The sequence below is a fragment of the Gymnoscopelus braueri genome (assembly GCF_963280865.1).
Source record: "Gymnoscopelus braueri genome assembly, chromosome: 8".
In the NCBI taxonomy this organism is placed as follows: Eukaryota; Metazoa; Chordata; class Actinopteri; order Myctophiformes; family Myctophidae; genus Gymnoscopelus; species Gymnoscopelus braueri.
In genome coordinates, this window is record NC_137609.1 from 29,898,535 (window position 1) to 29,915,025 (window position 16,491).

The 16,491-nt window shown below is 45.3% G+C and overlaps 1 protein-coding gene across 3 annotated transcripts in view; it reads left to right on the plus strand.

Moving 5' to 3' along the window:
* Positions 1-16,491, plus strand: part of rapgef6 (Rap guanine nucleotide exchange factor (GEF) 6) — a 233,921-nt gene that overhangs the window by 192,075 nt on the left and 25,355 nt on the right. For all 3 annotated transcript variants that reach the window (XM_080435375.1, XM_080435376.1, XM_080435377.1), the window contains 2 exons: positions 9,617-9,784; positions 11,423-11,638. In XM_080435375.1, the coding sequence (XP_080291501.1) occupies positions 9,617-9,784; positions 11,423-11,638 (384 nt within the window). The remainder of the gene's footprint in view (positions 1-9,616; positions 9,785-11,422; positions 11,639-16,491) is intronic.

The window sequence follows — 16,491 nt, forward strand, 5'->3', positions numbered from 1 at the left end:
CTTTAAGCAGAGAGAAAATACTAGACTGTGTTGACAAATGATACCAAACATCTACGTTTGAAAACAAACGTGGGGAGCAGTGAGAGCAAAAACCAACAGACCGCGCACCGCGCTTGGATAGGATGTATGTCAGCAAAATTACCATGCCCTCTTTTTTTTAACTAAACCCTGAGTCCCACTGCAGGCAGTGTGTGCGTCAGGCAATAGAAAAAAATAGAGTGTTATTTCCCCCCGGAGATAATAAAAGGAAAAGTATTCTTTTAATGTGAGTCCAGCACTCAAAAGGTTGAAAAATATTCTTTTTAAACTAGCTACTTAGAAAGAGCCTTTCCCTTTTAAATTCTGACAAAGTTTTTACCAATGGCCAATTTATGAATAAACACCGACACTCGATGGTAATTAACTCGAGCCGGTAATTCTAATAAGAAGAGAAAGCGAGATTAGTTAACACAAATCTAGGCTAAACCAAGGTAAAATTACGTCAAAACTGGACTGAGATTTATTAACTTTTGTAAGCTTGTTATAATCTCTAGTATCCTCTTAGACCGTTTATTAAATCGTCTATGAGACGAGGATCCAAAGTGAACCGCTACTGTAATGCTTCAGCTCACTTAATATCCTAAAAAGCTAACAGATCAGATAAAGAAAAAGAAAAATACTCGTACTTTTATTTTTCAAACTGGTCCGTAATTTAACTGGTTTCGTGACGATTGCTGAGTGAAAGACTGGGATCGTGTTTGGCCACAGATAGACTAAGAAGCAAAAGACAGCGACAGAGCTGTGTGTTTTTTTTTTCTCTGGTCAGAATGCACAGAGCTCATTCACAAATTCTCCAGCAAACGCCATTTTGAATTACGTAAGCAGACCCCGCCCGTTGGCAACGTGACAGCACGTACCACGGACACTAGCAGCTTAGGACTCCTCCTCCACCAACTCTGAGCTCCACAGAGCCAGGGAATTGAGGGAAAGTGGGCTTCCTTTGTGCGGGTACTTCTTGGAGTAACGCTCCAAGTATCACTCACGCTGCACTGTCGATCAAGCGACAGACACCCTTATGAGTTAATAACTATAAGTAAGCCGTTGTTAATTTTGGTATCCTCTGAGACAGTTTAATACAGTCTCATGAGAAGGGGAAATTCGAGTGAATCACTATTATAGCGCTTAATAGTCACTTAAAATCCCAGTAAAAGCTTACCGATCAGACGAAGAGAAGGGGAATAACCACAGTCGTATCCTTTTTCTCTTCAAATTGATCCGTAATTTAACTTGTGCCGAGATTACTGTCTGAAGGAAAGTCGTGTTTTTAACACAAAACAGCGCCGGGCCCGTACAGCCTGCTGACTGACCCTCTCGTGACAATTCAGTTGGCGCCATTTTGGATTGCGTAAACACACCCCTCCCCCGTTGATAACGTCACAGCACGGGCAGAGGCTTTGTGGAGCTAAGAACTCCACCCCCACTACAGGTCAGCTCCAGTGAGACATTCACTTGAGATAAAGATCTGTTGTGGTGACGTTGTGTGAAGACAGACTGGTATCCAGTGTTATATTTAGAGGTTGTAGCGATAAACGGTGCGTTCGAATCGGCGAGAATTTGACTGTGAGTTGACAAACAAAACCGGAGTGACAAAAGTTTCATCTGGGTCATTTGATTGACAAATCACAGACAGAGCCTGGTTGATCCAAACCCAACGGACCATATTAATTTTCTGAGTTAAAGTTTGAGCTCGTTTTAAAGTAAAGGGTTAATAAGTTAACTGCTTGATTCGGAAAGTTAATCTTAGTTCAGAATTGGAAACAGATTATTAATTTTTGTTCCTTTGTAAGAAGAAACACAATAAGCCTGGCGATTGCAGAGTATTTTCGGCTATAATTTCCGGAAATTTTTCAATGTTCCGGTTTCTAAAGATACTCTGCAGATTGTTCACGTTTATTCTGAAATTTCTATAAATGGATAAAATTATTTAAAAAAAAAAAAAAAAAAAAAAAGAGATTTTTTCTTTTTTTTTTTTTTAAATTTGGATTAAACAAATTTTTTTTTGGATTAATTTTTAGAGATTGAATTTAGTTAAAGTTTAAAAAAAAAAAAAAAAAAAAAAAAATTTAATTTTTCAAATTGAAAGTTTTTTTCATACTTTTTCTCACTTCTCTCTGATTAGTTTTTCCAAATTTTAAAGAAAAGTTTTGTTTCCTCTTTTAATCTCGGTTATTTTGGGGAAAACCCAAAGGAACCTTCAAAGACTTTTCTCTCAATCAAAGATACTTTACTATTCGAACCGAATAAACGTTTATTTAAAAAAAAAAAATAAACTAAACTAAGGAACCTGGGATTAATAATCCCTCTTAAATTTGTAGGTCTCAAACAAAGCTAAACACCTCAAAATAATTATCAGGGAAACCTTGTCTCATCTTCACACGGCCTACTAAGTACAATTCCACTGTTACTTCACCAGTATTGCTGCATGTACCACTCCTTCTAGTTTTGTCCAAAGTAATAGCTAACACTAGCTGAACGTATTTGGACCAAATACCGAACCCTAGTAGTCGCTCCTTTCGCCCTGTCCATTAAGATGGCCTCTGTGAAACAGGTCGATGAGCTACAGGACAAGGTAAAGGATTTGGAAAGTAAAGCTGCTTTGCTGACAACAGCTGAGCAGGAAATAGTACAGCTAAAAAACCAAATTGCCACGATGGAATTAGCCGTAAAACAAACTCCACCTTCCCCCAGCGCAGGGCCTGGACAATCAGGTCCCGCTGACGCGAGGATAATTCAGCTAGAAACAGAGGCGCTCGACCTTCAAGACCGCCTCTCTGAAGGACAATTAGTGAAAACTAGACTAACCCAAGCACTCCTGGATGTTCAAACTGATAACACTGACTTTCAAAGTCAAATTAGCGACCTGCGGAATGACGTAAACGTCGCCCAGGGTACGGTAACTGTCAGAGAACGCCTCATGGGGTCCTTAAGGGCGGAAATACATGGTTTTACACAGGAAAGGCAGGCATGGCATAAATACATCTCAGAAACGGACACTCTAATTGCAAAATTGAGACATGATCTGGAAGTCTCCACACACCAGGTCATTAGCCTAAAAATTGAAAACCAAATTGCCAGCCATGACTTGACTAGACTAGCACATAGGGACACTGTTCTCCCGCCAGGGAGAGAAGTACTTCCCCCGTCAGGCGGAGCCCCGGCTCCCCTACCGGGGATCCACCCTATGTACACTAGCCCAGGTCACGCTCTGCTAAATGGTAGTCAAACCTTTCCAAATACGGGGAGCCACCCTCCACCCTCTGTAACACCAACTGTCCAAAGGTATGAGGCGCCTCTCCCCTCCGGGCAAGCCGGCCTGAGCCTGCCGGGGCAAACCCAGCCAGTGCCACACGGTACAGGTACTCCCCCAAGGTCAGGAAACGGAACGGTGTCACCTCACGCTAACCCAGCCGGTAAACACCTAACCACTGACGATTTAAAAAAACTTGCTAAATTTATCCCACGCTTTAACCCCACAACAGATGGGGACGTGGATACCTACACCTATTTGGAGGACATTGACTACCATTTAGAAGAATATGCCCCTGTCACGTCTGAAACCAAATTAAGACTCATTACGCTAACCTCCAACCGAGAGGTCAGCAGTTTTGTTAGACGGCAGACAGAACAAACCCGCCAAGACTGGCAGGCTATACGTGCGGCAATTATCGAGGAATTTGCCGACCACCAAAGCAAGAGTGGTATTACCGCCGCCATAGGAGTTCGCCACTCAAAGGACGAACCTATTAACGTATACTATGCAAAACTGCGTAGAGCGTACTTTGGCGATCAAAATCTACCCAATATGGAAGAAAACGAATACTTTAAAGCCTTGTTCTTAAGTAATTTGCATCCTTCCATTAAAAAGCAAATTCCCCTTGGGGTCGAACCGAGACATACGCAAGCTAACAAGCTCCGCAACCTGGCCCGAGAAGCGTTCGATAGAGATCGCACTAAACCCCAAGACCATACGGTATGCCCAATAGAAAGCCTTGAACTTGAGGGGGGGCACCCTCGCACAGACAGGTCCAACAACGGACCGGGTGACTACCCCTCACATCAAGAGCAAAACGATTGGGAACAATATGAAAGGCAAGACGACCGTGGTCAGTATAGGAGAAGCGACCGCCAGTCTCCCTCCTGGAGCCAACCTCGCTCCCCCTCATACGACCGCGATCGTCCCTCCTCCCAAGATCGTAGTCCAGACCGCGGTCGCTCGCTCTCACGGTATAACTCTGGGACAAGACCTGAATTCCCTGAGTTGGTACAACAGCTCCCAGCTGAAGTCCCCAGAGAATCACGATGGCAAAGCCCTGGCCGTGACGACAAGAATTTGAGAGAACCTAATCACTTTGTTCCAACGTATGCTTCATATGACACCACTTCACAATAGTTCGTGTTTCATCTAAAACATCAGGGGGGTCCGGTATATTTTTAACTTTTTGCGCATAGGTTTCTCAAACTTTGTGTCAAATGTTGAAAAATGGTTTGCATTATCATTCATAAAACGTGACCAACCTAAGGGGGGGCACGACGATACATACGTCAGGGTTACCACGCCAGACGTGGTGGCCCACAATGACAGCAACCCCGACCTTTATCTTGACACCAACAAGGCCCTAGCCTGTTGAAAGTAGGACTACCTTCCCACCACAAGGTGGGATGACCGCCGTGTGTGTTGTATTTTGTTTTGAAAAAAAAAAAAAAACCTTTATATACATTTTGCTTTGGCATTTTATTCTTACACTTTTATAGACATTTTTCTTTTGCATTTTAGTTTACTTTAAGTCAAAGGTAATTTTGGGTGCAATACCCGCCCAAACGGGCTCTTGTTTTACTGTTATAAAAATCCCAGCATGCGATCTTCCCCTTTCCTCTGGAAAGGCAAGCAAACTAAAACTTTAGCGCATACTGAGTGTGGCCCTACTCAAAACCACCTGTTAGGTTTCAAAGAAAACCCTGTAGGTTCAGTTAGATGTTGGGCTAATGTCTCATTGGCACTATGTTTTTGTTTTTATTCTTTCTCTGTTTTTCTCTTCTACTGGGCCCCCATAGAGATTCAGAACCCCATGTCATACCGTGTAAACACTGGCCTTGGCCAGAGTTAACTCCCCCGGTTCTAGGACACAGACGGTCCTGATATCAGCATGGTTTTATTGATTTCTTTTTGGCCCCATTAGAACCTTCTTAGCCAACAGCCAAGCCCGGCGGGCTAAGAATCCCATAGAGAAAGAACACCTTCTTTCCTCTCTCTCTCTCTCTGTCCTTTCACCTCTGTGCCCTTATGCATGCCACTAGACTATAGCAATGTCGCCTTAGGGTTATTGCCAAGTCTAATGGTGGCCGCCCTAGAAGGCCAGATGGAATGTGTGCCACGCTGTGTGTTGTCTCCCTGTTATCCAGTCGCTGAGATTCCTATATGCCATAAGACGACCCGGAACCTGCGGTTCGATCCTCTAATGGCCTAGTGGGGGTTTGTAGCCAACGTCTGGACAACCTCTCAACAGCTGGGAGCCAGGCCGGTGGCGTCAGCAAACTTTTAACAACAACAAGGGGCTAAACAAAGCCGTTTGAAGTTGTCCCACCACCATCCACTTCTGATAAGACAACAGATCAGGAAAGGGGGGGAGAAAGCCAGGCCAACCAAATGGCCACACACACACACACACACACACACACACACACAACTCCCCCCCCCCTCTCTCTCTTTCTCCCTCTTTTTGAGCGCATCAATCATGAATCATGTTTTCACCACAAAGAAGACATTACACGTGACCTCATGGAGAGACATGCGGACAATAATGGACAATAATGTGAAAATGTAGTACTATGCTGTATTTCCAGATGCTTGGTGTGTAGAAGTGACCTGGGCATGAACCAAGGGGGCCCATGGCTGACCTCGGTCATAAAAATCCACTGAAGGGTCTGCTTCCCCCCCCCTGCGACTCAGAGTCAGCAATCCCACATCAGATAAAGAATTAGCATAGTAAGGACATTGGACCACATGAAAGGGTTTTAGGGTATATAGATCCCACACGAACAACACTCTTTGCTCAAAGCCGCCAAGGGATGATCTCCCTGGCTCTCCCATCACCAACCAAGGACGAGGAGGGTTAACCAGCCTTCCTAGGGCTCTTCAACACGGGACCTCCTGTCGGCTCCATCCAACCAACGACGCGATCCAAGGGACACACAAGTCCCCGTAGCACGGAGGCCTACCACGGCCTCACTCTCGTCTACCCGCGGCAGCGAGCACCGAAAGAGCGCCAATGCGCCCTTCTCCAAGAGGACATCACCGCGGTCAACTCGGCGACCCGGCCTCCGCCACCGTCGACGCCAACTCAGTATTACCTTTACACTGAGATTCCCGAACTCTGAGACCACTCGCTAGAACCAGTGCCAAGTTGGGCTTAGAGCGCGGCTGTGTACCTTTCTCCCGAAATCCAGAGTCTCCGGACTCAGGCCCCTATCCAGGGTCTAAAGGTGTGTTGAACCATTTTGATTTGTGCATTAATCTTAAGGCGACGTTACTGTGTTTACCAGAGAATATCTGTTATAGTTGAGCATAGCTCAGAAGGTTTTACAATAATGCATCTCCAATGCGATTCCTTCTTTTACTCTCTGTGACTTTTTCTCTCTCCTGTTTTCTTATCTCCCCACATTAACTCCATACACAACATAAGTTTCTGTTTCCCAAGCGTTGCTTTATAAATACTTGTAACGGTGAAGTCTGAATAAACCCAATTTTATTGTACCAAGGAAAGTAATGATGTGTGGTGTCTTTTGTCCGACCAGTTAAAATGTATCTCTCTCTGATTAAACAGACATTTATATAAACCTGTCCAAGAACTCACGTTACATTACAGTGACGTAAGATTCAATAATAATAATATATATATATATACCTATATGTATGTATTATTATATTGTAATTGATTCATAAATTATATTTATATGGTTTATGAGCTAATTACGTCCTGTGTTCATATGCTGCGATCTCATCCAGTATCATGATCATTACACCGTTGATGGGTGCTTCACGCGGGTCAGAACTTCATAGTAACAGTACAAACTGTATCTTTTAAACATTTCAGTGGACTGACATCTTAGCAGATTTTTCACCATGGTGTTCCCCTAAAATAGGAATGAGTTGCACACATGTACTGAGTCAGTGGGATTGGAGTGTGACTTGGAAACCAAGTGGTGATAATAAAAGCAGCGTGAGACTGAGAATCTTAAAATGGCCTCTCCCCCTGTTCTCCACTTCTCCTTGTCTCCTGCGGTACCACATCAGACTCATCCCAACTAGGTTAGCATGAATATTTCATCCTCTGACTGTAGCCGGGGCCCTGCAGACTGCACGGCATGGCAGGAATTATTCATGTGTGCGAGCCGGCACGTACACACATGCACACACACACACACACACACACGCACAAGCACACGCACACGCACACGCACACACACACGCACACACACACACACAGTATGAATACCATACAAGGTGTTGTTGGTTCCTGGGTACTGGGAACATCCCTGGCTGATAGCTGGACAACTGGGCTGCATTGGGTGAAACGCATCACCAGTTTACGAGATAGTGGATCACTGCCAGGAAGCTACAGTATGTGGAAGATCCAGCCTGATCTCCAGAGAATACCGTAACATTGCACGGAACGAGTGCACTTCATTCCGTGGATAGTCGCCTCGGAACTCCCAAATTGCGTGCATATGTACGGCGAGTCCCACGGTGGGCGTAACCAGTCGCAACACGGAAAAACCCGGAAGCACCGTTCAGGACGGCAACTCGGTCGCCTTAGCTCCCTCGGTGGTCCTTCACGGGGTGACAATTCGCCTGTGACTGCGCGCCTCCGAAATGGTTTTGTCACAAGGCAGCGCCGTACCATATGCACGCAATTCGGGAGTTCCGAGGCGGCTATCCACGGAATGAAGTGCACTCGTTCCGTGCAATGTTACGGTAATCTCTGGAGATCGGGTTGGGAAGATCATAAGAGAGAAATTGCTTTATTCCAGTCTTTATTTATTTTCATACACTCATGCTTTTTGTCTCGCTCACTCTTTGCTTGACCTCTCCCTCTTTGCTTGACCTCTCCCTCTTTCCTTTTCTCTTATCTCGTACTCCCTCTCACTCTTTCTCACTCTTAACCTTACTCTCTCACACACACACACGCACACGCACACACACACACACACACACACACTCACACTCACACTCACACTCTCACACTCTCACAGTTTGATTGATGATTGAATACTTTGTTAACAGTCTCACTCACTCACTCACTCACTCTCTTTCTGGAGTGAATCTGGCAGGGAATAGTCATGCCCAGCACCACTATTTATGCATACTGCCAAAACCCATGGCCAGGGGATTTCCCCAACGCACACACGTACGTGCAAACACACGCACGCTCGCTCGCACGCGCCTTTGTGACTTGGAGTCAGTTACAGTGGCATAGTTCCAGTGCTCTCACCCTGGCCAGTTCCATAGTTCTATTTCGCATCACTGTGTCATTAATCCTCTCGTCTCCACCTCTCCTCTGGTATTTTAAGTGTGTGTCCACAGTTTCCAGTGCCGTCTCTTGAGAGTTGGCACTCTGACAACTTATGGCCACTTGACATACTGCTGTGTACCAGGGATGGGCACATTAGTGCTCCATTAGGAGCCATAGGGAGGGGGGTATATGGCAGGAAAGCAAAGCATACATTAGATTTATAAACACACAGCAACACATTATGTGCTATGAGAAATGACCCCCTGTTGGATGCACTCCCAGCAAGCTGCAGTATAGAAGATCACACCTAAAGGGTTATTCAGACCACTGAAATTTGTCTCCACCACCTTCTAATGCTTAAATGTATGCCACGCCTCTCTTGTTGGTCAGCAATTTCTGGCACACGACACCGTTATACGATGAAGTATAAATGGGACTTGATGACGTTTTGGTCTCATTGCAAATCTTTGGTCTGAACTAAACTTAGGAGAGAAATTGCTTCAATTGCTCTCTCTCTCTCGCTCTCTCGCTCTCTCGCTCTCTCTCTTCAAGCTCTCTCTCTCTTCAAGCTCTCTCTCTCTTCAAGCTCTCTCTTTTCAAGCACTGTAAAAAAGTATAGCTGTAATCTATCAGTGGCTGTCAGAGGAGTGTTCCTCCCCTTCCCAGAGCCCATCTGTGCCCAATTCAGATGAAATGTGAACGAGGTAAACCCTCCAGAAGATTCGTCAAGAGACAGAGATGGTTCTGCGATAAATCGGACAGATCCTTTATCGTCCCCCAAGCGTCTGTCGTGAACCTGCTGTCTGTGTTTTCGCATGTTGTTTACTGTAGACATAGTGTCTTGTTTTCACCGCTGAAACAAAGCTGAAATATTAATGAATTTAGCTTAATTGGGATACTTAACGCAGCGTCTATTTTCATCACTTAAACTCAGCTAAACCATTTATGAATGCAGTTTGACTGGTTGCAGTTATTTTGGTTTCCGTATGTTTTAGACATAGTTTGTTACATCTTCATCCATCTATCTATTCTTCCCTCCCTTCCTCCCTCCCCTCCTCCTCCCGCAGGTATTACCTGAAAAACAACATGGAGACGGAGACGCTGTGTTCGGACGAGGACGCCCAGGACCTCCTCAGGGAGAGTCACATCACGCTGCTGCAGCTCAGCACCGTGGAGGTGGCCGCCCAGCTCTCCATGAGAGACTTTGATCTCTTCAGGAACATCGAGTCCACAGAGTACGTATAGTACTATAACTGCGAAATCCTGAGTGTTAAAAGCCGCAATCTGTACATTTCATCATGTCCTACCCGGGATTCGAACTCCAGTCTCTCTCCCTTGTCTTTCAAGAGGGGAATCCCTGCTTGGCATGGGGAGATGTTGGCTTATGAGCTTTAGGCAGTACAGCGTGTCAACCACACGGTATCCTCGCTGACATCAGGGTATACATTTCTCAATGGAAAAAGACACTTTATTATAGTGACAAAAATGCCAACAAGTCCTGAAGAAGACGCATAATGGGCATTCTTTTTATGGTTTAGGCACTATAATAAAGGCTCTTTGAGTATTGCCTTACTTGTTGACTTTTCGAGATTAAATACTTTGAAGATTCAATAATGTATTGCCTTTCCAATGAGTCATTGATTTTAAAATAGGTGTGAACTCCTCCTTTAATCTTTATGCCACCGCCGCTCCACATTTGCTCAAAGGTCGCAGCCAATTTCCCTGACCTCAATTTGTATCTCCCTGCCGTTGGGGAGCTCCATGCTCTGGGTCTGGGAGGTTCTTTAATAGCATTCATTGCTGAAATAGGATCTGCTCCTGATCAAAGAGCCTGATTTGAACTGACGGCAAACTCAATCTCCGCATGTACTCTATCTCCAGGGATAGTTTTTAGGGGGGGGGGGGGATTTATCTTAACCACTTAAAGGAGAATTCCGGACATTTTAAGTGTTATCTTTGATGTGTCGTTACTCACCTACCGACGTAAACAGTGGCATTGTTTATTTCCAGTTATTCCCCTGTCGTCATATTTTCAACCCCCTCCGTTGTCATAATGGGAGCGCGTGTCATAGGGAAATTCGTCTATTATAACCGATGCAAAGTTATTTTTTTCTCTACTACTACTCATTGTGGAGTCTTATGATAGTCAAACATGCAGTGAAAGTTCCTGAGAGGCTACCGCTAATGACGAACGAGCTAACGCTAGTTGCTTGTTTCTCTCCCAGAACCTGGCAACTTGGTGTTGCCATGTTGAGAAACAAGCAACTAGCGTTAGCTCGTTCGTCATTAGCGGTAGCCTCTCAGGAACTTTCACTGCATGTTTGACTATCATAAGACTCCACAATGAGTAGTAGTAGAGAAAAAAATAACTTTGCATCGGTTATAATAGACGAATTTCCCTATGACACGCGCTCCCATTATGACAACGGAGGGGGTTGAAAATATGACGACAGGGGAATAACTGGAAATAAACAATGCCACTGTTTACGTCGGTAGGTGAGTAACGACACATCAAAGATAACACTTAAAATGTCCGGAATTCTCCTTTAAGCCCTTCATGCATTCAACAATCTATTTTTGAAAGATTTTGACACCAGAATGACTATGGTTAACATAATTTTTTTAATAAAATTATTCAAGTGTGATATTATGAACCATATTTCAAACCTATCAGACAGTCTACATTTCCCAAAAGGAAATGCAGTTATTTATTTCAGTCAGGCCAGAAGCGGCGATAAAACATATCCATAAAAATGAATGGGGAGAGCGGGGGATATCAAAAGGAGGGGCATGGACCCCCCCCCCCCCGCACTCCCCCCAACCCCTCCCTGCCAATTGAACCCTGTCTATTTCCGTTCCTCCTCTCTCTCCAGGTACGTGGATGACCTGTTCAAGCTGGACTCGGCAACGGGCAGCGGGCACCTCAAACAGTTTGAGGTGGTGATCAACCAGGAGACGTTCTGGGTGGCCACGGAGATCCTGAAGGAGGCCAACACCTTGAAGAGGATGAAGATCGTCAAGCACTTCATCAAGATCGCCCTGCACTGCCGCGAGTGCAAGAACTTCAACTCCATGTTCGCCATCATCAGGTGGGACTGCTGTGTGCGTGTGCGTGTGCGTGTGTGTGTGTGTGTGTGTGTGTGTTTTGGTGGGCTGCAGGGTGGGTGAATGTGTGTATGTATATGCGTGTCTTTATATCTGCTTCTATACACTTGTGGTTTAATGGTGTGTTTGTGTACGAGTGTGACCTTATGCTTTATTTTGTGTGTGTGTGTGTGTATTCATGTACAGCATTGAATGTGTACCTGCCTGTTTGCGTATGTGAGCACTCCCCCCTCCGATCTTCCATAATGAGTTCCAGTCTGTTCTCCCAGGAGAAACCCCGTCTGTGCCCCCTGCATGCACATTTGTGCGTGTTTGCACGAGCAGCATGCATGTACAGCTTTGCATGTATACTGTACCTGCTTGTTTGCGTATGTGAGCACCCCCCCCCCCATCTTCCATAATGAGGTTCAGTCTGTTCTCCCAAGAGAAACCCCATAGCCCCCCCCTCCCCCCAGTCTGTCCCTCCGCCTCTCTCTCTGCCGGATCATTGCATCAACCATTCCCCTCTGACCGCACTGGATCTGGCTCTTCTGTCTGCCTTCAAGACACACACACACACACACACGCACACACACACACACACACTCGTACACACATTTGTTGAACTATACTTGTGAGGACATCAACATTTAGGACATTTTTACCATTTTTGGACATGACACGCTGTGTTGTGTGTTTGTAGATCTGCTATGTTCGGCGTGCAACGAAATCAGACAAAACTTTAACCCCTGAATGTAAGCTCTAACTGCCTAATCCTAACCCTAACCCCAACCCCTTTTCATAATTGTAAGCCTAACAAAAAAACGGTTTTAACCATAGAACAGTGATTTCTCTTGTAAGGACAAGGGAAAATAATTTCTCAAGTTCTGCAATACTTCACAAGTATAGTAATACAAGTTAACACACGCATACACACACACACACACACACACACACACACACACACACACACACACACACACACACACACACACACACACACACACACACACACACACACACACACACACACACACACACACACACACACACACATCCCCCGGCGACGGGCTCACTTATTGTTTGTTGTTATTGTTAATCCAGGCTGCTCTCTGTGGTTTTGGGCTGTGGATGGATGTGAGACCAACCGCGGGCCCCGTCGTAAACGGCCCGAACCCACTGGGAGGGAGCTTGTTTATGGGATGAATTTTGTGCATGTGTGCATGCATTTGGGTTTGCCTGTTATACTCGTCTTAATGCCAGTGCATGGGAAAGCTTGTGTGTGTGTGTGTGTGTGTGTGTGTGTTATGTGTGCATGTATTCTGTATTGTACTGTATATTTGCATTTATCATACGTCACTTGTCTTCAGAGCTGTTTGATGTGTGCGAGCAGAGACAGGGTATGACCTCAGTTGTACCGCCTCTCTCTGTCTGTCTGTTTGTCTCTCTCTCTCTCTCTCTCTCTCTCTCTGCTGACAGTGATTATTCTGAAGTCTGCTGTGGTCTGTCTCTCTGTAGCCCCGCCTTTGCTGTCTAAACACTGCGTCAGTATAGCAGTGTTTTTGTACTATAATGTACCAGTGTGTTGTCGCTGAAGAGGACGGAGCATATTCTCATTAGTTGCGGCAGTGGCACAGGAGGTAGAGCGGTCGTCTTGGAATCGTAAGTTTCCCGGGTTAGATCCCTGGCTCCTCCCAGCGGCCACGTGTCGAGACACTTAACCCCCTAACTGCTCCCGGTGAGCAGGTTGGTGCCTTGAATGGTTTTCTCTGCCGCCCGTGTGTGAAAGGGTGAAATATATGATAAAAGCGTGTAATCATGCGTGTGTGTGTGTGACCATGATAGAGTTACAACCCTGGCCCTAAGCCATGGTTTAACCACTTGAACCCCAGCGTCGATTTGGTGGCAGCAGAAAACAGAACCAGATGGAATTGGAAACTGATGATCTGTGTGGCGACCCCGATGGCAATTAGCCGAAAGAAGAAGATTCGGTGTAGACGAAAAAAGTGGTCAAAGTACGTTTGTAACTCAAGTCCAGTTCTCTCAGACTACAGGGGTCTAAGTGGTGGAGAACCCCCTGCAGTACAGTAACATTGTGTTCTCTGTTGTTAAACGGACGACAGACAGTTCAGTACAGGAGTGTCTGACCTCCATGTTCTCTGAACAGACTCCTCACAGCAGGTTGTCCTCCTCAGCCATATGGAGAGACACCGTCTGCCTGGAGACACAGCCTCTACAGCAGTGGTTGTCAAAAAAAAAATCAATTTCAAGGACCCCCTGTTTAATATGCATTAGGCCACCGACCCCCATTTGATACCATTTAAAAATAAGTAAACATATCTCTGGGATCTCAATCTAAACATAATCCGACAGTGAACGGTAAGGGTCCGTTTGGTTCCATTCATACACTATCGGAGTTACAGAGCTCTTAGGGTCCATTTGGTTCCTAACTATAATTTTGCTGGGGACCGTCTGGAACCCCCTCAAGGACTCCTGTGTGTGTGTGTGTGTGTGTGTGTGTGTGTGTGTGTGTGTGTGTGTGTGTGTGTGTGTGTGTGTGTGTGTGTGTGTGTCTTTCAAGCAAACTTTCGCACTCAGTCTCTCATAATGTGTCTGTGTGTACGTGCACAAGTCTCCCTTTGTACCCATCTTGACGGTAGATTAAATGGTGTCTAATGAGCCGTTCCAGAGGCTGTTGTGGAACACTCAGACCAGCGATCATCTCAGGCTGGAAGCAGGTGACTCCCAGGAACCCTGCAGTCTAACCCAGATCCCAGCACGACAGAGAGAGAGAGATGGAGGGCGGGGGGTGATGAAAGCACGAGGGAGAGACTGAGAAAAGCAGAGGCAAACCGTATTTCAAAAATAGCTAAAATAGCAAAACAACGTGATGCAATTCGATGTTTTTGAAAATGTTCACCTATAATGACACGGCCAAAATAGGGACGTTGAAGCTGGTTGATGAATGAAGGAATATGATGGTTGCAGACAACAACACTATAGCTTGTGTGTCACATGTCACCTGTAGATGGATGTGTGTGGATTGAGATGCACTCAGCGCTGAAATAAAATCGGATTAATCTGCCAAAAAATAAATAAAGTTCAGACGTGGGGAATATAAGCATAAAAGCTCTAAATTTGAGGTTAAATGCGAACGCTAGGGGGTGGCAATTGCGTCCCCTGGGACCCCAAATGATCCCCCTTTGTGAGAGAGTGATGAGGATGGGAGAGTGAGAAACAATGGAGTGGGAGGTGATAGGGAGATGCATACGACTGAGTGAAGGGTGGAGAGTGAGGGCAGAATAAAATGAGAGGAGAGAGAAAGTGGGATAAGGAGATGTCAGGAAAATACAAAGTGATTGAGAGAATTGGGTCACCAAAAACAGTAGGGCGCATCCTCAGAGGAGCATGCCGGGTGCTCAGCGACTCTCACGGCAAACCGCCCCTTCGATATCTTGCATGCAAGACAAGTAGGCTACTGTAGACATTTTGGCCTAAGGGTGGCGCTCTTTGGTACATGAAGGTGAAGGTCCAGCCAGTAGTTTTGGACTCACGGTACAACTTGTTGTAGTGTACTTTCTGCAGCGCTTGTTTTGTTGTCCACAGACTCGGGGACAACAAATGTAAATGAGCTGCTTAGCTAACTCTAGTGCAATACCTTTTTAATTGTACTCACTGTCCCTTTAACAATAAACTATGAATGACATTCAATGAAAGGTGCTTGACAAGGCACAAAGCTATCTTGGGTTACAGTATGTGTTCATCTTTGCAACACATGATGGGTTCAACAACAGTTCACCCACAGACACATGATGGGTTCAACAGCAGTTCACCCACAGTATCTCCAAACTGTGTTAAAGGTTGTCTTATCCTTCCTCATTCCCCTGGTTCCCTAAGAGCTACAAGTTGTGTCCGCCTGTTGCTGAGCAAGTACTGTTCACGTGAAACACACCTCTGGGTGCTGTACAGTATATACCAGTGGTTTCAAACTTTTTCATGTCAAGGTCCCCCAAATTAATATGTATTTGGCTGCAAACGCCCATCTGAAAATACTTTCAAGGACCCCCATACAAGATTTGTGGTGTGAAAATGTTTTAAAAATACGTTTGTATTTTATGTTTCAAGATGTTTTGAAAATAGCAGATCTACAAGCTCACACATTGCCGATAGAGTCTATATAGGGTTAAAGTGGCTAAACTTATTTTGATGCTATTTTAACAAATTTAGCTGGGGACCCCCTAGAACCCCCTCAAGGACTCCTGGTGAAACTGTAGATGCATGTATGGCTGCAACTATAGATAATCTTCTTGGCGATTATTATCTCGATTACCTATAGGCCATCTAGGAATCGGAAGGTTGCCGGTTCAATCTTCGGCTCGCAAATTGTCCCTGAGCAAGACACTTAACTCCTAACTGTTCCACGGGCACTAATGGCATTCACTGCTCCTAGTGGTTAGGATGGGTTTAAGGCAGAGGAAGAATTGTTCAGGTATGTGCAAATGTACTTGATAAATTATTCTAACAACTAAAGGGGACACAATGTTTCTCTTTTTAAGGTACAATTGTGCGAGTCACACTTGTGTCACATGTGCAGGACTTGTGTCAGCACAATGGATCACATGGTCACAAAGACCGGGGTGGCCATAAGAAACACAAAACAGAGAGAGAGAGCATGAAGATGCAGAGAGAGATCGAGCATGAAGATGCAGAGAGAGAGCGAGAATGAAGATGCAGAGAGAGAGTGTGTGCATGAATATGCAGAGAGAGAGAGCATGAAGATGCAGAGAGAGAGAGAGCATGAAGATACAGCGAGAGAGAGAGCATGAAGATACAGCGAGAGAAGGCAGGAAGATGCAGA